The sequence below is a fragment of the Erythrolamprus reginae genome, chromosome 2 (assembly GCF_031021105.1).
Source record: "Erythrolamprus reginae isolate rEryReg1 chromosome 2, rEryReg1.hap1, whole genome shotgun sequence".
In the NCBI taxonomy this organism is placed as follows: domain Eukaryota; kingdom Metazoa; phylum Chordata; class Lepidosauria; order Squamata; family Dipsadidae; genus Erythrolamprus; species Erythrolamprus reginae.
The window spans coordinates 249,387,958-249,414,032 of record NC_091951.1 but is presented as its reverse complement, the minus strand read 5'-3'; the positions used below and the strand labels follow the sequence as shown (position 1 = coordinate 249,414,032).

At 41.3% G+C, this 26,075-nt stretch overlaps 1 protein-coding gene across 1 annotated transcript in view; it reads right to left on the bottom strand.

The window, feature by feature from the left end:
• The window catches only part of SNX30 (sorting nexin family member 30), a 43,600-nt gene that overhangs the window by 4,339 nt on the left and 13,186 nt on the right, over window positions 1-26,075 (bottom strand). Inside the window, exons 2-8 of the mRNA XM_070742442.1 lie at window positions 20,435-20,623; window positions 18,038-18,148; window positions 16,513-16,671; window positions 13,038-13,233; window positions 12,451-12,650; window positions 5,204-5,290; window positions 1,621-1,773 (exon numbers count right to left, since the gene is read on the bottom strand). Coding sequence (XP_070598543.1) covers window positions 1,621-1,773; window positions 5,204-5,290; window positions 12,451-12,650; window positions 13,038-13,233; window positions 16,513-16,671; window positions 18,038-18,148; window positions 20,435-20,623 — 1,095 coding nt within the window. The remainder of the gene's footprint in view (window positions 1-1,620; window positions 1,774-5,203; window positions 5,291-12,450; window positions 12,651-13,037; window positions 13,234-16,512; window positions 16,672-18,037; window positions 18,149-20,434; window positions 20,624-26,075) is intronic.

Below are 26,075 nucleotides of genomic sequence, written 5' to 3'. Positions count from 1 at the left end.
CCCGCAGCCCGGCTGTCACATTTTAAAACAGCCGGGTGGCTTCCCAGCAGCCTCTCCAAGCTGAACGCCAAACCCGAACTTCCGGGTTTGGCTCCGGGAGGCAACTGGGAAGCCCCCTGGCTGTTTTAAAAGGTGACAGCCGGGCTGCGGGGCTTCCCAGCAGCCTCCCGAACGCCGAACCCGGAAGTTCGGGTTTGCCGTTCGTAACACGAAAAAAGTTCGTAAGAAGAGGCAAAATTTTTCTGAACCCCGGGTTCGTATCTCGGGTTGTTCGTAAGACGAGGGGTTCGTATCTTGAGGTACCACTGTATTTTGAAGATTTTCCACCTATCAAAGTTTCACATACTTTTGCCCCACACAAATCTGTACCTTCAGATCATTTTCCTCAATAAACCATAAAACAAGTATATTTTTGATTCATTTCTTTAATTCATTTCATAGAACAAGTATATTTTTTGATTCATTTCTTTAATTCCTTTATATAGTTTTAGGACTCGTTGGGAGGACAGATCACATTTTGGGTGATATTCATGAACTGAAATTGACAATTCAAAAAGATTCATAAAACTTTTTAGCACCATGATAGGTGGGAACTTGGCCAGAGTGAACTAACACAAAAGTGAACAGGAACAAAGGAGTTATGTGGAAGAGACACTGTGGGAAGGAGCATGGGAAATATACAATATTTATTTGTTTTGTAACAAATCAGTATAACATGATATTAAGGAGAGCCAAAAAAGTATATGGGAAAAACCCCATGTGGAAAGAAGTCCCGACAAGTTAAAAAGATCTATAAGCCTTATTTATAGGGTAAAAGCATTACTTACCCACATATGGTTTCACATGCAGTAATTTACAACTCATTCAACTTTATACTAATGAACCTATTTGCATTTCCAATAGTATCTGGGTTGTTTGGTAGTAGCACTATTGCTCTCAAAGTTTTGATACTTTTAAAGATCCTGTTAAATAACACTGGACTTCGTTTAGATTCAACGACATCTATTCCAGCTGCTTGACTCATAAATTACCTCTGCCATTTTTAAAAGGATAAACCTTTACCGAAGCATCCAAAAATATTTCAGCTGTGAAATTCTTCAAGGAAACTAAGGATTAAAACTTTCTGAAAATGGGAGAAAAATGGATTGGGCAACCCTGCAATGCCAATACAGACTGGCAGACCTTGATCATTTTAACACACATGGGTGTCTTTTTGACCAGTGTTAACATGTAACTTCTGCAAGGTCCTACCCAGAACAGATTTAATGGTGGCCTTGCAAATAGCCTTTGGTAGTCAGTCCTCTATATGTGCTGGAAGGACATTTCCCAGAATTTGCAGCTAACCTAGCAATGATATGCAAGGTTAATATCTGCTATGGCTGTCACTTACTGGCAAACTACAAATGTGATTTCCAGCTCTATCTCTGCAGACAGGATTCGGCCTCGTCAGTGGAAATATAAAACTACTAAAGCTTTAACAAGATTAGTGCACCCGGGAAGAAAGAGAGAGCAATTCTAAACCTTATTGCATCAGCTTTGTACTCAACAGGCATGAGCAAGTTAATCAGTAAATTATGTTCAAATGCTTCCCTGCATTTAGTGGCAAATTCAGAGCATTACCTTCTCGTAATATTGGATGTTTTTATCTGCCATTCCCATCAGTAGCTGCCTAAAATCTTGCCGCTTGTTGTTCTGCCATCTGTCCATGTCAGCCTTCAGATCAGCATTGAAGCACTCTAACCGGTCTTGACACTTTTCAACATCTGGGGGCATCTAAAAAGGAAAAAGGAAGCTTTTTAGACGTCAAAAGATGCCTCTCACTGAGAAGAATCAGAGATACCTTCCAATCTCAGTGAATTTAATAAATGACTGCTGCAGAATTCATAAAGTTCCCCTCCACTACAGGGGTGTCAAACTGCTGTGTCACGTTGTTATCATGTTATGTTTCACCACGTTTTTCCCATTCGTGGAGTTGGAGTGGGCGTGGCCTGCATGTGACACATCTGGCCCACAGGCCGCCAGTTTGACACCCCTGGTCTACTCTATCTGCATATGTACTCAAATCATTATCTCCAAGTCTCCGGAGAGGGGTGGCATACAAGTCTAATAAATTATTATTATTATTATTATTATTATTATTATTATTATTATTATTATTATTATTATCATTATCATTATGTCAATACAACACAGCAAACGAGATCACTGCTGGATTTCGTATTTCATCACCAGTCGGGCGCTTCCCAAGCACCTAGAACTGCGTGACGTAGCGGCGAATTATGTTTGCCGATCCCAGTAAAGCGGCCTTTTGCAATTGACAGATGGAGATTTTGTCAATTCCGATGGTTTTCAAATGTCCGCTGAGATGCTTTGGCACTGCGCCCAGCGTGCCAAGTACCACTGGGACCACTTTCACTGGCTTATGCCAGAGTCGTTGCAGCTCGATTTTTAGATCTTCGTATTTCACTAATTTCTCTAGCTGCTAATTTCTCTTCAATTCTGCTATCCCCTGGGATTGCAATGTCAATGATCCATACTTTGTTTTTCTCCACAATCAAGATGTCTGGTGTGTTATCCTGGGCAATGGAACCTTGGTGTGTTATCCTGGGCAATAACCCTCGGGAGGCACATCAGGAGCAGAAACTTTGCCATGTTGTTGAATAGATCCTTTCAGTGGATGCATGACTTAATGCTTGGATAAAGCCCCTGAAATTTCTAAGGTGAAGGGACTATCCTCAGAGAGCCCTGGTAAGGCCTTTAAGAGGAGAGAGACACCTAGAAGTTTTGTCATGAATTTTCTGGAGAGTGTGGTCCCTGCGCTTCTCTGCCCTGCTGGTACTTTCTGGCCTGAAGGTTTGCTTGGAGGCGGAGGTGTCCTCTTCACTTTGTACTTGAAACATGGTCCTGTCTGTGAGGAAGAGGAGGTGAACCCCAGTCCCTGCCTTACCACCTCTTTGCAGGCAGGAGCACATGTCAAAATGCCGCCGAAGGCAGAGCTCAGAGGAGCCGAGCCAGTCCCGCAGGGTGTGCATGCACCCGCCTCTTGCTTTTTCCCTTTCTCCCATCCAAGAATGCCTGCCACAAAAAGAGCCGCTCCTGGCATGTCCCCCCTTTCCGGAAAGTAATTGGGTGGGGGGTTATTTGGGGGAGGGGCTTATTATAGTGCATGCACTGAAAAGCCTGATTGGCCTTATTATGGACACATGTATTATTTTCAGGGAAACATGGTAAATAATGGTGAGGTACGAAGTAGAAACATAGAAACATAGAAGTCTGACGGCAGAAAAAGACCTCATGGTCCATCTAGTCTGCCCTTATACTATTTTCTGTATTTTATCTTAGGATGGATATATGTTTATCCCAGGCATGTTTAAATTCAGTTACTGTGGATTTATCTACCACGTCTGCTGGAAGTTTGTTCCAAGGATCTACTACTCTTTCAGTCAAATAATATTTTCTCATGTTGCTTTTGATCTTTCCCCCAACTAACTTCAGATTGTGTCCCCTTGTTCTTGTGTTCACTTTCCTATTAAAAACACTTCCCTCCTGAACCTTATTTAACCCTTTAATATATTTAAATGTTTCGATCATGTCCCCCCTTTTCCTTCTGTCCTCCAGACTATACAGATTGAGTTCATTAAGTCTTTCCTGATACGTTTTATGCTTAAGACCTTCCACCATTCTTGTAGCCCGTCTTTGGACCCGTTCAATTTTGTCAATATCTTTTTGTAGGTGAGGTCTCCAGAACTGAACACAGTATTCCAAATGTGGTCTCACCAGCATTCTATATAGCGGGATCATAATCTCCCTCTTCCTGCTTGTTATACCTCTAGCTATGCAGCCAAGCATCCTACTTGCTTTCCCTACCGCCTGACTGCACCTACCGCCTGACTGTATAAATAAGGGTTGCATATATCATGGATTTTTTTCTTTCTTGGCCATAGAAATACCAAAAATGTTTAAGTTAAGGTATCAATCAAGGTATTCGATTTTAACCAAAGTTGAGTGATACGAATTTCTCAACATAGTTCTAAAATATACTGGGTAGTCTTGGGTGAATATTTCTTTCAACATGAGATAGTTCAGAGAATAAAATAGAGTTACTGCTGGATGATGTCCTGGGAGAGATTTTCAAGCTATTGCACACAAGATTTGGTAAATTAAATCCAGTGAAGCTTATTCCCAAGGCAAACAATGAATAATCCTTCCACAAAATGGTACTGATTTTTTTTAAAAATCCTGTAGGTCCCTGAGCAAGAACGAATAGCAACAAAGCAAACTCAGAACATTTATCCAGAATAAACTGCAGAAGACGTGATATTATGTCTAGAAATGAAACAAATAATTCTTCATCTCCTGTACTTCATGACCCAGAATACATCCACTTTTTGTGTGCATAACATATCCTATTCACCTATCAGGACACAGTATAATAATTAGACCAGAGAATGCTAAATATAATTAGAGTTGAGATACTACACTTTGTAAAAATTCTTGCTTATTTTCAAATACTAGGTTATCCGGAAAGTAAGGGTATGGGTGCCCAAGATTTTTCTTGCCAACTGCTGAGTTTTGAATGTTTTGGCTGAAGGAGAATTGGTATGGCCCTTAGCATTCAGGTAGCATATTATAGCCCGCACTTCGCACTTGGAGGGAAACGGAATGAGGACGCTCATCTCTAACCTTCACCACAATGCCAGTTGATGATCTACTGACCACTGGCGCTGCTCGTTCTCTTCCGATGGCTTCCCGCTACATGATAGTAATACCAACTTCCCCAGCAAACATTCCCCGCAAGAGCTACATGCAGGGGTGGGCTACTGCCCGGACCGGGTGGGGGGGGGGAAGACGAGACACGCAGGGTAGCGAAAATGGAGCTCTACCCCAGGGCACCCAATTTGCACTGAAAGATGTTGAAAGAAAATGCAGGGCGTCCTGCATAAGCCACGCCCACAGTGTGGTAGTAAAAATTTTGGTAGGCCTTCACTGGCTACATGCCTTGTAATCTTACTTTCTGGATAACCCTCATAACATCTTTCATAAAATTGACCCACATCCTAGCCTCTGTTCAATAAGTGTTGGTACTGAATCAGAATAAGATATACTACTCAAAGAATAGAAAAAAGACATCGGAGAGCTTCAATAAAAGAATTACTGAACAGACCCTATATTCTATTTTAAAAGCTTCTCCCGCATAGCAAACCTTGGGACGGTCTTCTCTCTTGAGGGCCACAGCTTCTAGTTTGGCTTCATATTCTGCTTGAACTTGATCTCTTTTCTTCAACACATTCTAAGAGGGGAGAAGAAAGCAATTAATTAAAGAAACTGTAAAAATTGAACTATTCAATTCCATTTTTCTAGTTGTCATATTCTGTATAACAAGCTTTCATTTTTCTAGTTGTCAAATTCTGTATAACAATGACAATCACAATCCATTTGAAACCACCATGGTTCAGAAAGTCCTTACAAACATAGAAGACTGGCGGCAGAAAAAGAGCTCATGGTCCATCTAGCCTGCCCTTGTACTATTTCCTGTATTTTATCTTAGGATGGATATATGTTTATCCCAGGCATGTTTAAATTCAGTTAGTGTGGATTTACCTGAATTTAAACATGTCTGGGATAAAAATATATCCGTGTGTGTGTGTGTGTATTCTTGACTTACAAGCCTTTGCTTTGTGACCAAAGTTACAATGATCACTGAAAAAAAGTGATTTATTACCTTTTTCATATGACCATCAAAGCATCTCCATGCTCACATGATCAAAATCCACATCTGGCATGTATTTATGACAACTGCAGTGCCCCAGGTTCATCTGATCACCTTTTGCGATCTTCTGAGAGGCAAAGTCAACGGGGAACCCAGATTCACTTAATGCGTTCCTAACTTCACAACTGCAGTAATTCAGTGTGGCTACTAACAACTGTGGCATGACATATTGTAAAATGGGGCAAACACTTTAAGCACTCACTTAACTGTCTTGCTTAGCAACGGAAATGTTGGGCTCAATTGTGGTTGTAAGTTGAGTACTACCTGCAAGGCCATGGAGGAGGATGGAAGAAAGATTACATTACCTTCTTTTGTTTTATGATACAATATCATATCTTGTTTAATGTAGTTCAATACAGTTTTGAGAAACAAAGATGTGGTTAACAGCAGAAAAGTAATGTCACCGAGTCTTGAGTGACCTTAATGGTGTTTTTGCATAGGCTAAAATCTAAACTGATAGGTGGACAGAGCTACATGTCCTGGTTTTGCACCACACTACTATGTGCTATGCTGGTCCTTCACTTTCAATTTTCCAAAATTCATCCAGAAATCCTAGTAAGTTGGCAGCAGAAATTTTTGATTCAGAACTCTGATTTACCTATATAAAATGCTGACAACAAATGTAAGCTTCTCCTCTTTTTTTCACATTTTATAACATTGCAATGCAGCTTGAAAATACAGAGATTTTTTTTCACAAAAGGTCAGAGAGAGAGGAGGGTAGGTTTCTTCAGAAGAAAACATCTGTCAGCCTCCCCACTAATTAGAGGAGTTTTTTAAGCAAAGACTCCCTTATTTGTTTGTTATTGTTAATACAACTTTCTCTTTTGCATCCATATTTTATTTTATTCATCCATTCATCTATATATTCTTCAACTCTTATGCCTAGAATCAGTGCTTCTTCACTTCAGCAATATATGAGCAAAAACTACAACCTTTATCACTTAATTTGGGTGTCAAATTGGCCCACAGGATTTTGTCACGCGCAGGCCATGCTCACCCCAGCTCTGGGGAAAATGTCACAAAATGTTATATGATGGCAATGTGATGTGGTGAGTTTGACATCTGGGAGTTAAGTGGACAAAGTCTAAGTCTGAAGGTTGACAAAGGACAAATAATACAGAGAACAGATGCGATGTCTACAGCTTGATCTCCCTCCCCATTTGAGCCCGATGTATTCAATGTATCAATAAGGATTAACCCAACCACTTATCCCATTAGTGGAAAGACAGTTCTATGTGGCTACTATAGTCGTATCATCTCTAATACTGCCTCCCACCAATAATAATTAACAATCTAAATGCCTCACGTTTCCTTAACACATCCATCATCACCTCGAGGTTCAATTACTGCAACGCTCTCTACATGGGGCTACCTTTGAAAAGTGTTCGGAAACTTCAGATCGTGCAGAACGCAGCCGCGAGAGCCATTGTGGGGCTTCCAAGATTCACCCACATTTCTTCAACACTCCGTGGCTTGCATTGGCTGCCGATCTGTTTCAGGTCACAATTCAAAGTGTTGGTCATGACCTTTAAAGCCCTACATGGCATTGGACCAGAGTACCTCCGGAACCGCCTGCTGCCCCACGAATCCCAGCGACCGATAAGGTCCCACAGAGTTGGCCTTCTTCGAGTCCCGTCGACTAAACTATGTCGTTTGGCGGGCCCCAGGGGAAGAGCCTTCTCTGTGGCGGCCCCGGCCCTCTGGAACCAACTCCCCCCAGAGATTAGAACTACCTCCACCCTCCTTGTCTTTCGTAAACTACTCAAGACTCACTTATACCACCAGGCATGGGGGAGTTGAGACACCTTTCCCCCAGGCTTTTTTATACTTTGTTTTATGTTTGGTATGAATGTGCTGTTTGGTTTTTTAAATAATGATAGGGTTTTATATGTTTTTTAATATTAGATTTGTACCAGTACTATATTGTTTTTATTACTGTTGTGAGCCGCCCCAAGTCTTCGGAGAGGGGCGGCATATACAAATCTAATTAGTAAGTAAGTAAGTAAGTAAGTAAGTAAGTAAGTAAGTAAGTAAGTAAGTAAGTAAGTAAGTAAGTAAGTAAGTAAGTAAATAAATCTTCAGTTCACCCAACTAGGGAAATCATATTTAAAAACGACTGGCCGTTATGATGGGTGCATAGTCATGAACAAACTAAAAAAAAAATATTTTATTTGCATCTATCTTCTTTGTTTACATTAGGGGTGGGGAACTATGGCCCTTTTATGACTTATGAACTTCAACTCCTGGTATCCCTGAGCTATGTCCACGTTGGCTCAAGAATTCTGGGAGCTGAAGTCCACAGGTCATAAAAGGGCCGTAGTTCCCCATTCCTGATTTACATCTTAAAATTATATTTTTAAGGGGCTTTTGACAAATATATATGCATATTTGGAAAGATGGGTTACAGAATTGAATAAAATCAGCTTAAACAGAATTAAGTTAGACTTCAGTTTAGGCTAAGGATTTGCAGCTATTTGTTATAGTACAGGTATTCCTCAGCTAACAATTGAGTAACTGGAACCAGAATTTCCATTACTAAGCGATGCTATTGTAAAAAGCGTGACCTCATGTCATCACTTCACTTAGTGTTCATAATCCTGACAGTCCCACTTATCACCACCCCAGCCCCAAGACACAGTAAGATAAAGAACTGCATCTTCTTCAATTCCTCCCTGACTATCTACCCCCATGCAGATGGGGGTTCCTACTTACCACTGCCATTGGTGCAATACATGTACAGCTCTGGGTGACTGGTGGACTGGCGCATGCTTCCTTGTGCAGAAGCAAAATCTCGCAGTGATGCACGCGCCCACCCGCCAGTCACCCGGACCTGCCCGCATATCGCTGGTTTTACTATCAGTGCGCAGTGTGGTCCGTATCAGCTAGGAACCCAATACTGCCCCCATCCCTGCTCATTCATTCATTCATTCATTCATTCATGTATTCATTCATTCATTTATTTATGTATTTATTCATTCATTCATTTATTGATATATTTATTCATTCATTCATTCATTGATTTATTATTAATTGGACTTTTATGCCACCCCTCTCCGGGGACTCGGGGCAGCTCACAACATATAATAAAACAATGCATAATATCCTAAATCTAAGTAATTAAATATGAAATCTAAAAAGTCTAAAAAAAACCAAAATCATTTTAAAAATTCCTATTTGATCAACTTTCTTTCACACATTCATCGGCCAGGGGACAAGGATCTAATGGCCTCAAGCCTGGCGGCATAAATGAGTCTTGAGACTCTTGCGGAAGGCAAGGAGGGTGGAGGCAGTACGTATCCCCAGGGGAGAGCTGATTCCAGAGGTCCGGGGCCCCCACAGAGAAGGCTCTTCCCCTAGGTCCCGCCAACCGACATTGTCTAGTTGATGGGACCTGGAGGAGGCCAATTCTGTGGGACCTGACCGGTCGCTGGGATTCGTGCAGCAGAAGGTAGTCCTGTAGATATTCTGTCCCAATGCCATGTAGGGCTTTATTGGTCATAACCAACACTTTGAATTCAGTTCTGGAAACCAATTGGCAACCAATGCAAACTGCAGAGTGTTGGAGAAATATGTAGATGTCTGGGCAAGCCCATAGTGCTCATGCGGCTGCATTCTGCACAATTTGCAGTTTCCAAACGCTCTTCAAAGGCAGCCCCATGTAGAGAGCATTGCAGTAGTTTGGGGAAGAACTGAAGCAACTCAGTAGTCCTAAATCCTGGCAGGCAGCCAAGTGCCAGGATTTTGATCAAGTGACTGTCGGAATGCTGCAACAACCATAACTTCAAAGACCAGGCATCACTATCATTTATTCAGGGCCATCATAACTTTGAACGGTCACTAAATAAATGGTTAACTGATTATCTGTAAATATGAAAATCACTCAGTTTAAATTATATGATCACCTAACCCAGTAGTAGCAGCAGCAGCAGCTTGCAGTGTTCTTGCAAGACTTTCTCACTAGATTTTTTTTTTTAAAAGAAGATGCCAGGGGTTGAAAGCCTGAATATCTAGCATGCAAAAGATATTCTGTATAACTAAACTAGCTCCCTTAAAAAAATGTCTTAGAAGTTAGCTGTATGCTAGCTATTACTTTTGAATACTGCTCAAAAAAATAAAGGGAACACTCAAAGAACACATCCTAGATCTGAATTAATGAAATATTCTCACTGAATACTTTGTTCTGTACGAAGTTGAATGTGCACAACAGAATATGGAATAGATTGTCAATCAGTGTTGCTTCCTAAGTGGACAGTTTGATTTCACAGAAGTTTGATTTACCGTACTTGGAGTTATATTGTGTTGTTTAAGTGTTCCCTTTATTTTGTTTGAGGAGTGTATTTTCTGTCAGATCTGGGCATTTTACAGCTCCTAGGGCCACATCCCTTTGATTGTTCCTGTCTGGCGACATTAGGTCAATCAGAAATTAGAAAATAAAAGGTAAATAAGTGGGCCACAGGTGGAGGGAAAGGACGCCAAGTGAACTCCTTTACTCCAGCTGGCAAAAGAAAAACTTTTTGCACCTGTGGTAAAGGAGTAGTGGCTGGGCTGAGGCAATACTGCCCCTCCACTCTTCCCTCAACATGAGGTGGCAACAGAATTAAATTCGGTCTATTGAATCGACCCTGTACAAAGTCCCAGTTTGGGAAAATGAATTCCCCCCCCCGCCTGTATTATTCTCTGTTTTATTGATCAAAGACATGTCGACTTTTTTTTTTCTTTTAAAATTACTGTAGGTCTGGAAAAATTGCAGATCTCTCAAACACCACACAAAGCAGTGCAATTTCTCAAGACAGAGCAAGATAAACTGAGAGGATTAAACTACTCTAGCACAGTGATTTTCAACCTTTTTTGAGCCATGGCACATTTTTTACATTTACGAAACCCTGGGGCACATTGAGCAGGATGGGGGAGGGCTAAAAAAAGTTTGGACAAAAAAATTCTCTCTCTCTCCCTTCCTTCCTCTTTCGTTCTCTCTCTCCATCCCTCTTTCTTTCTCTTCCTTCCTTCCTCTCTTTTTTGCTCTCTTTCTCTCCCTCCTTACCTCCCTCTATGTCTTTCTCTCTCTCCTGCTTTCTTTCTCTCTCTTGCTCTCTCTCTCTTGCTCTCTCTCTTGCTTTCTTTCTCTTGTTCTCTTTCTCTCTCTCTTTCTTTCTTTCTTTCTCTCTCTCTCTCTTGCTTTCTTTCTTTCTCTTTCTTTCTCTCTCTCTTGCTTTCTTTCTCTCTCTGAGCTTCGCGGCACACCTGACCATGGCCACGGCACACTGGTTGAAAAACACTGCTCTAGCACAAGCAATATTAATATTTAAAAACTAACTCCTTACCTAATGTCCAAACATTCCATTGGGGATTGTTTGTACTAACTCTGCCCAGTTGTTCTGTCTCATCCCAAGAGTTCTTATTGCTCTGCTTTTTAAAAAAACGCAACAGCAGTCCGCATGAAGACCACACAACCTGGCCCTCTTGCAATTCCCACAACCTACGTGTCATAAGTCATACACCAGAAACACACAATTGGATTAAATTTAAACAGCAAATCTTTGTGTGTTATGTAGACTACAACCTCTTGGTACATGCAAGTAACATTAAAATAAATTTAAGGTTAAGGAAAACAGATTGCCTGTATTGTGGTTAGCCATAAAATCTAAAAATAGGATGGATATGCAGCAAACTCCTGCGGGCAAGATTTTAACTCTCTATTTTGATGGCAACAACCTATATGAACTGTGTATATATTCTGAAGACAGGGATTTAACATTCCACAGTGGTACCTCTACCTACAAACGCCTCTACCTATGAACTTTTCTAGATAAGGACTGAGCATTCAAGATTTTTTTGCCTCTTCCCAAGAACCATTTTCTACTTACAAACCCGAGTCTCCGAAACTGTAACTGGAAAAGGCGGGAATAAGCCTCCATGGGGCCTCTCTAAGAATCTCCTGGGAGAAATAGGGCCTCCACCCTCCCTATGGTTTCCCCAATCTCACACATTATTTGCTTTTACATTGATTGCTATGGGAAAAATTGCTTCTTCTTACAAACCTTTCTACTTAAGAACCTGGTCACGGAACGAATTAAGTTCGTACGTAGAGGTACCACTGTACATTGCAAAAATCCTATGCCGCCTGTGAATCACTGTTAGCTAAAATTAAGAATACCACATGGAATAGATATGCAAGACCCTTAGTAGTGGGTAATACTCCTCATCTGTTCTCATCTGCAGTTTTTTGACAAATCATCAACCTCTCCCTACTGAGTTCTTAGCATGACTAGTACTGAACTACTCCAGGTTGTAAATAATAAAACCATAAATTACATTCCAGGCCCAAGGTTTCAAATAACTCTGCATAACTATAAACAGCACTAAACTGAGAGCCAATCACATTGTAACAAGCCAAAGTAAATCTCCTCTAGAAAAGAACATATTTCTGAAAATAGCTCTGACAATGGAATTATTATCCAAAGTCAGTTTACCTCTATGCCAGCAATAAAAGTTTGCATTCATTGTTTTGTCAGTTCGTATTCTGGGGGCAGAAACACATAGAGTAGTTTCTAGGATGGTAAACTGGAGGTTTTTAAAAATTAACATACGTAAAATTTTAAAGGATGGGCCAAAGAGTAAAAAGAAAGAATTTGGAAAGCTACCCAAGGCTTCTAGACACCTGTCTTGCAATCCCCCATTACCTTCATGGAATCTGAATACAGGATATATTCTCGTAAAACAGGCAGGAAGTCTTCAGTCATGTCTTCGCTCAATTCTTCAAGAGCTGTGCAACAGTTTCCAATGCAGGCTGATACTCCTTCAAGAGGTTCAGATACTTCTGTCTCTAGTGCACCCCAGGTTGAATAAACAGGACCATATTCTCGTAGTTCCACTAAATATTCTGCAGCAGATAAAAATGAGAGATAGAAAATATTGTGTTTCAAGATTATGAGACCTTTTTTAAAAAAAAAAAGAAAATCAAAACAAATTTTGAGTGGAAATATTCATATTTGGCAAGGCACGGTGCAAATAAGAAACTATTTACACTTGAAAAAACTATGAAGAATAGTATTATAAGAAGCAAAATAAGGAGAAGAGATATATAAGAATTTAGTTATTTTTTTTAAATGCCCAACATTTCTAAAATATTTTTACAGAGCTACTTCCACGGCGTAACAAATCCTCTATATCTAAGAGAGGAGGAATGATGGAATCTTTCACAATTCGTTTCTTGAAAACAAAAATAACAACATGGGAGTTACAAGGGAAGTTATAAAGTCCTACTTACCCACTTCCTCTTTGATTATCCTCTGTGCTATTCTATCAATTGTTCCTAACTTCAGAGAAAACGTATCTAGATATTCGCCCATGGCAGCAAACTCCAACGGTCGACTTCTTAATTTATAGTTTCCTGTGACATATTTCACCGATTCTCCCATCTTGGTAAGCAAAGCCATTCCTTGTTTTTTGTAAGCATTAAGATCCTGGTATCGATAGAATGATTAATAAATTTACAGCTTTGCTGAAACTATTCACTCTCGCACAACTGTCTAAGCAAGAAACAAAGGTATGTTCATACCACTGAATTTGTTATAGCTAAATTGTTGATGATATGAATGGTTTTAAAAAGTAGAAAATCCTTAACAATATCTAAGTGACTATTTTAAAGCAATGAAGACATCAAAGTGAAGTAGCTAATTTGAAAAAAAGAAGGCTGTTCTCGGCTACTGAAAAAATTCAGCTGGGTTTATTATATTGTACTAAACACAAAAAGCTGTACTCTAAAAGACAATACCCAACATCTATCAGAACCTAAAGCTAGCATTTAACAAGAGTTGGCTAATGAATTAAAGAAACATATATTTACACTGCTGCAAAAAAATGTTCATAGTCTAAGGGAGTGATGGCGAACCTTTTTTTCCTTGAGTGCTGAAAGAGCATATGTGTGTACTAACATGTATATGTGAGTGCCCACAACCATAATACAATGCCTGGAGAGGCTAAAAACAGCTTCCCCCGCCCCCCGGAGGCCGCCTAGAGCAGTGTTTCCCAACCTTTTTTGAGCCGCGGCACATTATTCATATTTTCAAAATCCCGGGGAACACTGAAGGGGGGGGCGGGGCGGGGGGGAGGGCTAAAGAAAAGTTTGGACAAAAAAACCCTCTCTCTTCCTCCCTTTCGCTCTATTTCTCCCTCTTTCTCTTTTCCTTCCTTCCCTTCTTTCTCTCTCTCCATCCCTCTTTCTTTCTCTCTTTTTTGCTCTCTTTCTCTCTCCCTCCTTCCCTTCCTCTATGTCTTTCTCTCTCCTTTGCTCTCTCTCTCTCTCTCTCTCTCTGTCTCTCTTGCTATCTCTTTCTTGCTTTTCTCTCTCTCTTGCTCTCTCTCTCTCTTTCACTGTCTTGCTATATGTCTCTTTCTTTCTCTTTGCCTCTCTTGCTATCTCTCTTTCTTTCTCTTTCTCTCTTTCTCCCTCTCTGTCTCTCTTGCTATGTCTCTCTTTCTTTCTCTTTCTCTCTCTCTCTGTGCCTCTCTTGCTAAGTCTCTCTTTTTCTCTTGCTATGTCTCTCTTTCTTTTTCTCTCTCTCTGCCTCTCTTGCTATGTCTCTCTTTCTCTCTGTCTCTTTCTCTGCCTCTCTTTCTTGCTCTGTCTCTTTCTCTGCCTCTCTTGCTATGTCTCTCTTTCTCTCTCTCTCTGCCTCTCTTATATGTCTCTCTTTCTTTCTCTCTCTCTCTCTCAGCTGACTGCAAGCGGGAGCCCTGACGGCGGCAGCTGGACATGCTGCTGGACACCGTATATGCCAGGCCCGCAGCGCCAGCATGTACGACGTCTAGCAGCACGTCCAACCGCCACCGTCAGGGCTCCCGCTTGCAGTCAGCTGAGAGAGAGAGAGAGAGCGCTCCCTCTCGCCGCCGCCATCTCCCCACGACTGCCTGCGGCCACTGCGGCCGCCCCCGCCCCCCGCTCCCATCGCCAGTGCCCTCCCGCCGGGCCACAAAGGAAACTTGCCGTCGACGCAGGAGAAGCTCCAGCTGGGCGGGGCGCTGCCGGTACTTCCTCTTGGGGCTCCCGCTCGCAGCTGTCAACCGGCTCCTGCTCGATGCCGCGGTTTTCGGCGCTCTCCTGCTGGGTCCCAAAGAAGGAAGGCGGGGAAAAGGCGCGAAGAATAAAGCTCTCCTTCTTCCTGCCTTCCTTCTTTGGCGCCCAGCAGGAGAGCGCCGAAAACCGCGGCATCGAGCAGGAGGCGGGGGACAGCTGCGAGCGGGAGCCCCAGGACGGAAGTACCGGCAGCGCCCCGCCCAGCTGGAGCTTAGCGGCACACCTGGCCATGTCTCGCGGCACACCGGTGTGCCGCGGCACACCGGTTGGGAAACGCTGGCCTAGAGGCCAGAAATGGCCTCTTTCCCAAACTTCTAGTAGGCCAAGTAGGCTTGTGTTTCACCCTCCCTAGGCTCCAAAAGGTTCCCTGGAGCCAGGCAAGGGTAAAAACGTCCTACCCCATCCCCCCAGATGCTCTCTGGAAGCCAAAAAACACCCTCCCAGAGCCTCTGTGCGAGCCAAAAATCAGCTGGCTGGCACACACATACATATTGGAGCTGAGCTAGTGCAACGTCCTGCCTGTCAACGACTACTTCAGCTTCAACCACAACAACACAACAGCCCATAACAGATTCACGCTCAATATTAACAACTCCAAACTTGACTGTAAAAAATACGACTTTAATAATAGAGTTGTTGAAGCGTGGAACTCATTACCGGACTCCGTAGTATCATCCCCTAACCCCCAACATTTTACCCTTAGACTGTCCATGGCTGACCTCTCCAGATTCCTAAGAGGTCAGTAAGGGGCGTGCATAAGTGCACTAGAGTGCCTTCCGACCCCTGTCCTATTGTCTCTCCTATATCCCATATATCTTCTCTTCTATCCCTATTTCTTTCTTCTATTCTCTCATTGATTATTTTATCCTATACAGTGATCCCTCTATTATCGCGAGGGTTCCGTTCCAAGACCCCTCGCGATAATCGATTTTTCGCGATGTAGGGTTGCGGAAGTAAAAACACCATCTGCGCATGCGCGCCCCTTTTTTCTATGGCCGCGCATGCGTAGATGGTGGAGTTTGCGTTCCCCACCGCCCACGCAAAGGGGAAACCCCGATTCGGCTCCTCGCTGCTGCTGCGCTACCGAGCAGATCAGCTGCTGGGCGGCCGAAGGAACCTTCCCTGGGTCTTCCCGGCCGCCCACGCAAAGGGGAAACCCCGGCTCCTCGCTGATGCCCCCGTTCGCCCGCCCACCGCCCGCCGCCCGCCAGCAAGAGGGGGAGAGATAGAGAAAGAGAGAGAAGGAAAGAAAGAGATGAGAGAGGGAGGAAGAGAGTGTGAGAGAGAAAGGAGCAAGATAGAGAAAGAGAGAGAGAAAGAAAGATGAGAAAGGAAGGAAGAGAGTGACGTCATCGGTGGAAAAATCACGATATAGCGTTTCGCGAAGATCGAGATCGCGAAACTCGAGGGATCACTGTACTCTCTCTTCTATTCTTTCTCTAATTCTATTTCCTCGAAGGTGTCCTCTGTTACCTTCATTGTGTATTATTGTGTATTGGACAAAATAAATTAAAAAAATAAAAAAATAAAAAATAAATAAAATGCCAGCAGATATGGCTCCGCGTGCCACCTGTGGCACCTTTGCCATAGGTTCGCCATCACTGGTCTAAGGACTTGCACTTCTAATTACAAGTTTTGAAAATCTGTATGGATTCAATGCACTTACTTTGGCTGTAAGAAATACATGAAAATGTTCATTGAAAGAAAGTACTGGATGATCCGCAATCCTTTTTAAGAATTTATCCAAGGCCTTTCTCCTTGTCTCAACAAATTCTTCTGAAAAACGGTCAACTACACCTTTGACTACAAATTTTTCTGGAAGAGGCTGAGGAGGGAAGGAAGAAAGTTACAGGAAGCAAGATTCATACTTCTGTGTGTATGCATATATGTATACACACGTGTGTGTGTGTGTGTGTGTGTGTGTGTGTGTGTGTGTAGTAATATCTAGATAACTGTGGGAGAATTAAAATCTACCTTGGACCCTGACATCACTCCTTGATGTTCAGGTTACACCTGTTCTGTAGCAGAATTAGGTTTTTTCCTTGGTCCCAAACCACTAAGAGTCACAGGCTTTGTATCTTCTTTGGATTTTTTCTGACCTAAGTCTCTCAGGCCAGTTAACCATGCAATACTTCCCATTACCCAACCTGCCTCGTCCTTCTGCTTTATCTCAAAGACATCTGGGTTGTTTTAAATACACTTTGTTCCCTGCCGAGCACTAAGAGAAGCTGCGAGGCAGTCATCACGGCCTGCTTTAGTTGCCAGCTTATCACTGCAATCTCCAAGTTAACAATAAAATACAGTTAAGACGGCAGTGCTAACACCATAAGATCAGTCAACTGCAAATTAATTTCCTATTTCTGAATATTAATATTTATGTTTATGGGGACAACAATTTCGTCACTAGTACTCCCCAAACATGCATTTTAAATCTCACTTAGCAGTGGCAAAGGCAGGAAGTAGAAAATGAATTAAAGTGCACGTTAAAAATCTCAAAGATCCCAGTAGATAAAGCCAATTTAATAGATACATTTATCCAGTAACCTACTTTATAAAAAAGGAGTGTAATTAGATAACATGATTTGAACGTGAGCATGCAAAATGGAATGCTACCTCAACAACAAGCGAAGACTGTTGCCAGTCCAAAGAACTTTTGTTATTTATTCATAAAAGATATGCAGCTTCGAGAAGACTCTTGAATTTAAATTATTAGGAAACTATGTATCTAATTTTACGAAATTAAAACTTTGAATCTTAATACCAAGGTAACTTAGTTCAACAGAAAATTGTTCAGTGCAGAATTAACATCCTGAATCCATTTTTCCTCTCCATTCAAATTGTGTCCAATTCTTAGAGACTGTCTGGACCAATAATGGGAGGGGGTTTGTTTGTTTTTTTGTTCTGCATTTGTGCCAGAAGCACCAAGGTACTTTCAAGGTTGAAAGGATTAGCCAGTGACATCACCATTGTCTGGGTGATGCTCAGTTAGCGGCTCCTTTCATGTCTCCAGCAGGAGCTGGAGTAAAAACTGAGAGCTCAACCCCACCTCACGGCAGTTCTTGGGTCTCAAATACGGGCTTGCTAACCTCCTGCCCAGCATTCCAACCACTCAAGCCACCGTGCAACTATAATGGGAGATGAACACTGTTTAAAAAAGAATAGTGTGCTTGTGGCTCTGTCTTAGTACTTACAGGAATGAGATGAGTTGGCTGAGATTCCTCCAGTTTATTCCTGAGCCAATCAAAATCCTGGTATCTTCGGCGCATTGAATACTCTGGCAAGTCAAACTCAGCTCGAGTGGTCTGAAATGAAAAAATATACATCAAAAGTGGTATGAGAACAAGAACGTCTAGTGTATGAAAACTAATGTTCTGCATTTAGAATAGAATAGAATTCTTTATTGGCCAAGTGTGATTGGACACACAAGGAATTTGTCTTAGATGTATATGCTCTCAGTGTACATAAAGAGAATAAAATACAGTGATACCTCGTCTTACAAACACCTCGTCATACAAACTTTTCGAGATACAAACCTGGGGTTTAAGATTTTTTTGCCTCTTCTTACAAACTATTTTCACCTTACAAACCCACCGCCACCACTGGGATGCCCCGCGACTTCTGTTGCCAGCAAAGCACCGGTTTTTGTGCTGGGATTCACCTGAGGCTCCCCTCCATGGGAAACCATACCTCCGGACTTCTGTGTTTTTGTGATGCTGCAGGGGAATCCCAGCAGTGCAAAAATGGGCGCTTCGCTGGCAACGGAAGTCCGGAGGTGGGGTTTCCCATGGAGGGGAGCCTCAGGGGAATTGCAGCATCGCAAAAACACAGAGGTCCGGAGGTGGGGTTTCAAGGACTTCGGTGTTTTTGCGATGCTGCAATTTCACTGATGCTCCCTTCGCTGGGAAACCATGGAGGGGAGCCTCAGGGGAATCCCAGCAGCGCGCAAAAATGGGCGCTTCGGCTGGCAAAAGGGGTGAATTTTGGGCTTGCATGCATTAATCGCTTTTCCATTGATTCCTATGGGAAACATTGTTTCGTCTTACAAACTTTTCACCTTAAGAACCTCATCCCGGAACCAATTAAATTTGTAAGACAAGGTATCACTGTACATTCATCAGGAATAAAATGATACAACACTTAGTGATAGACAAAGTTACTAATAAGCTGTCAAATCGTACTAGGAAACAACTAAAAGCAATATCTTAAATAAAGTACATTCTTTCTGAATTATTAATTATTAATTTTCCCTTCTTAGGCATCTTACAAAGATACAAGGTTGTATCTGGAATAATGTTTTATGGTCCTATCATTATATGCACAAAAGACAGGAGAAAAATGTCTTCATAGAAAAGTTTTAATTTCTACAAGAGCAAATTTGTGGGCAAATGTATTTACAACACTGAGGTCATCTTTCTCTCTACAACATTTATGCACAATTCTACTCTTTTGACCTTAAAAGGAATTTCTTTCTAGAACAAATCCAAAATCAAATTGTCTCTTCCACAGATACAAGCAATTTACAAATGTCTTGAGTTAAGCTGAACTCCTGGTGGCTACACAAACATACTGATGCGGTTTACTTGGATGTGATACAAAAGTGTCTTTTTCTAGGATAGTATTTTATTTTACTTTTCATAGAGCCACAGTGGATAGGGCCAAGATTTTCAACCTTACTTGAAACCGGGAAGGCTATAGAAATCTTTCCATTATTGATGTTCAAAATATGCAACCAAAACCAATTAGAAATGAAAAATATTATAGATCTTAACCAAGTAAAGGAAACAAAATGTACTGTCTTGTGTGTTTCCAATATGAACATTCTTCTACATGAAGAATGCAATCAACTCTTAACTTGACAAATACAGTGATACCTCGTCTTACAAACGCCTCGTCATACAAACTTTTCGAGATACAAACCCGGGGTTTAAGATTTTTTTGCCTCTTCTTACAAACTATTTTTACCTTACAAACCCACTGCCGCCGCTGGAATGCCCCACCTCCGGACTTCCGTTGCCAGCGAAGCACCCGTTTTTGTGCTGCTGGGATTCCCCTGAGGCTCCCCTCCATGGGGAACCCCGTCTCCGGACTTCCGTGTTTTTGTGATGCTGCAGGAGAATCCCAGCAGAGGAATCCCAGCAGCGCAAAAACGGGCGCTTCTCTGGCAACGGAAGTTCGGAGGTGGGGTTTCCCAGCAAGGGGAGTCTCAGTGAAATCGCAGCTTCGCAAAAACACAGAGGTCCGGAGGTGGGGTTTCCCATGGAGGGGAACCTCAGGGGAATCCCAGCAGTGCAAAAACAGGCGCTTCGGCTGGCAAAAGGGGTGGATTTTGGGCTTGCACGCATTAATCGCTTTTCCATTGATTCCTATGGGAAACATTGTTTCATCTTACAAACTTTTCACCTTAAGAACCGTGTCCCGGAACCAATTAAGTTTGTAAGACAAGGTATCACTGTACTCTTAGGAGAAGAGGAAACAAACTTTGAGAATGCATGTGAATCCCAATGTTACTTTTCATTTCAAGAAACCTGAAATAGATTTGTTTTTAACAAAAGCAATATTTCTGAACAGAGCAATTTATCTTGTGGTACCTTTGTTGTGACCCGATAAGTGATGTAAGTCTCCATCGTACAGACATGCTTTTTGGGATCATCAACAGTGACAAAGAGGTCCCTCATCTCCCCATCCAAATCATCATCCAGTTGTAGTCTATTAAGAAGCGAGGAGGAAGAGGCGGGACTAGAAGTATCTGCAGGAGTACCATTGGGCAAACTGAGATCCTGGAGGAAAACACAACAATCAGGTATGGGAAAGAGGGACAAAAACCAGTTCCTAAGATTCAGCAAGAGATAAAAATAAAAATCCACACATTGAATACTAACGGATATTTCATTGTAGAGAATATTAGTCCAGTCTGCTAAAAATATTTAGCATTTATACAGATTTTATATAGACCAGTGGTTCTCAAACTTTCTAATGCCACAACTCCTTAATAGAATTCCTCATCTTGTGGTGACCCCCAACCATAAGTCTAGCACCAATTCTCCCAACTTAGCTTTAAGCTGATTGTCAGGAAGGTCAGAGGGACACCCCCACTGTAACCATCTGACTGGTCGGATTATAAAAATATGTTCCAAAAATAGAAGCTTTAGTTCCTAACACCATGGGAAATTTGTCTTTTCCCATGGTCTTAGGCAGCTCCTGTGAGACAGTCATTTGACCCCCCAGGTTGAGAACCACTGATAACAATCCAAGATAACATAAAGCACTGAACACGTGGAGGTGCACTGACATACACCTTCACGTGTTAAGTGCTTTATGTTATCTTGGATTCTTATCTCAGTGTTGCAATGTAGGCAAACATGGTCTTTCCTAGGAGCAAAATAAGACTGAAGATTCTTCAAACCACTATTTCCTCTTGCTAAACTGAAAAGTTATCTTTCAAATCTTACTAAATGATTGTTTGCTAGTTTCCAACATTCTGTTCTGTCAGATATATGTGTGCTTATTTATATTTTGTTTCTCTGGTCTTTAGATGGAGTTCAATTACTAATGCCAATATTTATCTAAAAACTTTAGTGAAATGGATTACAGCCCAAACCTTCAGCTAAGGAATTCCCTTCTAAGCCAATTTATTTTACCTCCCTTCAACTCCTCCAGAAACAGCTGCAAGGGCTGGTTTTGCAGCTGTCTCTGCAAAAGACCATGCTTTCTATCTTCATGATTGCTTTCTGACTAAGAATTCTTCTTCTTGTTACTTCCAGCATTTGGGGCCCTCCTTGTTTGTTTGTTTGTTTGTTTGTTTGTTCGTTCATTCATTTAATTTTCATGCTGCCCTTCTCCTTAGACTCCGGGCGGCTTACAACATGTTAGCAATAGCACTTTTTAACAAAGCCAGCATATTGCCCCCACAATCCGGGTCCTCACTTTACCCACCTCGGAAGGATGGAAGGCTGAGTCAACCTTGAGCCAGTGATGAGATTTGAACCGCTGACCTTCAGATCTACAGTCAGCTTCAGTGGCCTGCAGTACAGCACTCTACCTGGTGCGCCACCCTGGCTCTTCTTATGCCCAGTTCTATGCCTCTGGAAATTCTGAGATTGGTAAATCAATATCACTGGCATAAGGAAGGGATATTTATTACCTTCTGCAGGGATATGTAAAATGCACCAGTTCAGGAAAATAATTTTCCATAGAACTCTGGAGTGTTTCATTCCACCTCCAGAGCATGCTGAGCCTCCTTTGGATGCCATTTTAAAGGCACTTTGATGGCTTCCAAAAATTAATTCTTTTAAGTCTGAGCCATGCCCACAAGAGTATGGTGTGGAAGAGGTTTGGCATGATCCTAAGAGGAAATTGAATGTTCTGTTCTCAAAACTCATGAGTTTTTAACATGGTCTTTGATTCTCTTTATTTTTCTTCTGACAAGTTAAAAATTATCTTTTAGTTCCAGAAAGCACTGTCTGTACATAAAGGTAAAATATGTGATGCTTAATTCCTGAGATTTTAATGAACTCAAACACATAGCTTTTTGGGCAGTGATAAATTAGTGTTTTGCAACTGTTTTCTTCTGTGATGTTTTTTTCCATTTTCCAGTTTAGCCTACAGTCCTGCCATTTTTAAAGGAACCAATAACATTTTGTTTTGTTGTGTTTTTCCATCTCCCGGTGCAAACTGCAGAATTGCACATGGATTAAAAATAGTTTGAAATAAAAAACAAAGACAATTCTACCTTTTTAGTTGCTTCTTTATTAAAGAAATAAACTGAAAGTATATCTTACTCATCACAGATTGCATGCTACTGTCAATTTTGCCTAACTGCCAGTTTTTAAAACAACTGAGACTCATGGTATTGTGTACCGTACTGTTTTTTATTATTGTTGTGAGCTGCCCCGAGTTTGCGGAAAGGAGCGGCATATAAATCCAATAAACCTAACCTAACCTAACCCATGAGAGCAGAGGACATAAACAATTGCCAGAAAAAAAGTTTCTAGCCTATCATACTACGTACAGTCTGCTTATATTACAAAGATGAAATCAAAATACTGCAGTACATATACAGTATACTGCATATATACTGCAGTACATATAAAGTATACTTTAAATGATAATACAGTGGTACCTCATCTTACGAACGCCTCTTCTAACGAACTTTTCAAGATACGAACCCGGTGTTTAAGATTTTTTTGCCTCTTCTTCCGAACTATTTTCACCTTACAAACCCAAGACTTTGCATTAAAAGTAGACCAGCGTGCTTGCAGAGGCACTGAAAGGGTGTCTTTTGAAGAAAGAAAAGGGAGGGGCGGCTTGGAGGGGGAAAGACTTTGGAGAGAACAGCAAAGGGTGTCTTTTAAAGAAAGAAAAGGGAGGGGCGGCTTGGAGGGCGAAAGACTTTGGAGAGAACAGCAAAGGGTGTCTTTTAAAGAAAAAAAAGGGAGGGGCGGCTTGGAGGGGGAAAGACTTTGGAGAGAACAGCAAAGGGTGTCTTTTAAAGAAAGAAAAGGGAGGGGCGGCTTGGAGGGCGAAAGACTTTGGAGAGAACAGCAAAGGGTGTCTTTTGAAGAAAGAAAAGGGAGGGGCGGCTTGGAGGGGGAAAGACTTTGGAGAGAACAGCAAAGGGTGTCTTTTAAAGAAAGAAAAGGGGGGGCGGCTTGGGGGGGGAAGACTTTGGAGAGAACAGCAAAGGGTGTCTTTTAAAGAAAGAAAAGGGAGGGGCGGCTTGGAGGAGGAAAGACTTTGCAGAGAACAGCCACAGGCACTGAAAGAGTGTCTTTTGAAGAAAAGGGAGGGGTGCCCCCCTTGCCTTTCTTCCTTCCCACTCACCCTTTAGCCTAGCCTTGCTTCTTCCACCCGCCCCCTTTAGCTGCTTCTCCCTGCCCTCTGTTTGCCTCCCTTCTAAAGTTTGGGATTTTCCTGAAGGATTTGCACGCATTATTTGCTTTTACATTGATTCCTATGGGAAACATTGTTTCGTCTTACGGACTTTTCACCTTACGAACCTCCTCCTGGAACCAATTAAATTCATATCATGAGGTACCACTGTATTGAACTCATTCTCCAAATGCATGTAAAAAGTGGGCAGCTAATCTGGTTAATACTCTCTCCATATCGGTAAAAAAAAGCTAAAGAGGACCAAACACCTATAGACAGGCAAAGGAAATAGCCGATTTGTTGGCTCTGTTAAAGAAGGATACCAGAGGAAAATAATTAGCAATGGAAGAAAGGCTAGAAATTATTCTGGTCTTCCAGTTATACTGAGGACCTGTATCCATGATCTCAACATAACTAGTATCCAGCAGCATTAATGTGATTACAGTTACCTTCCACCAAACATCTGCATCACCTGATTTAATACTTTTAGAATCTTTGAGTTTAAAAAAATGTTAGCGTGCTGTGAAAGAAACCACCAATTCCATTCTTTACAAATATACATATTTTTCCAAACAAAGAATACTAAAAAGATCATTGTCTGGCTTTTGTATTAACGGAAATAGAAATAGCACTTAACCTTATACACTGCTTCAGTGCTTTACAGTCCCTCTCTAAGCGATTTACAAAGTCAGCATATTGTCCCCCAACAATCTGGGTCCTTATTTTACTGGGATGGAAAGCTGAGACAACCTTGAACCAATTGGAATCAAACTGCAGAGCTGATGATGGTAAGACCCGAATTGCAGTCAGTCGGCAGTCAGTAGAATTAGCCTGGAACACTGCATTCTAACCCACTATGCTACCACAGCTCTTAAAGCAATCAGAGTTCGTCACAATTCCCATCACATCTGAATTGCAACTACAAATACACTTGTTTTTATGTAACTCCTATACGTGTTCGCCAGTCTAATCCACATAGACTTTTTTTTTCCCTGGCTCATTTTTACATCATATAAATTACTAGAGAGGTTATCTGGTTTGTTGAACAATTGTAACTCATTTCTCAAGAAAAAGCAGAAACTATGCGGCAGTGCAATCTTCTTTGAAATAAGAACTTTTCGTTAATAAGAAAGATTGTGATGCAATGTCACTTTCCTGTATCATTCCATTTAACCAGTGGTTGGCACATTCTATTACTATACAAGGTCTAGCATCATTGTGCTTGGCATATACAGTATAGTATTTTTTTCTATATCAAGTAACATCTCAACCATCAATATGAGATGGTCTTTACCTGCACACTCTTAACTCCGAGTCTATGGAGAGGGGCGGCATACAAATCTAATAAATAAATAAATTAAATAAATAAACTTCAGGCTTTATGCTATGTCCCATGCTTTGAACCAAGACTTTCAGTCTCATTTGAAACTGGGTAAGGTGTAAAAACCTTTCTATTATTGGTGTTCAAAACATGGAACTACTGTTAGAATGTTAGAATGTTTCAGTGGATTTTATCTTCAAGCAGAATATCATGAATGCATCAGATATGAATACCCCTTCCCCAAAAAATAACATTTCCCATGCTCATGGAAAAGAAGCCAGCCTTCTTTTCCTCCACAGAAGTAGAAAAGAGCAATGAGGTATTATCACTACTTTGAATCTTTCAAGTTGCCTCTACAAGATTAGCTGTAAATGAAAGCCTGTAATCATTGTCTTTCCTTTCCCTTTTATCTTATATATTCTCTCCTCTATATATATTCTCTTCCTATCTACTTCTCTTCTTTTTTACTTCCTATCTTTATATATATTACTTAATGTCTATTCTCTTTCATATGTATTGTATAATGGACAAAGAATAAATAAAATAAAATAAAATAAATAAAATGTCATTTTTCCACTTCAGGCGAAAATCAGCCTCTGTAGCTGTATGTTTCTCTTCTGCAAGGAGAATGTCCAGAGATAATACCAGCAGTACCTTGTTACAATCTTGGAAAAACTCCAGTGGAAAATTAGATCAACTCTCCTTTTTCCTCAGACAAGATGGGAAACAACAAAACAAGGATAGTAACTTTCTCTCTGAATGAAGAATATGTGGTACAGAATTTTCATCATCCCTATCTGAAGTCCTATTTGTTCAAGTTTTGTTTGATAACTTTGCTAATTCTGTGCCAGTGCTACAGGTATACAAATAAACCACTGGACAATAACCCTATGCCCAGCTGAATGTTTCAAGAGTATTGAGAGCAAACCTCTGACATGCATGTCAAAGGTGATATGCCACAATGCTTTGAGTGACACACCATTCACCAACACCTGACAATCACTCTGAATTACTAAAGATACTGAACAAAAACTAAAGAA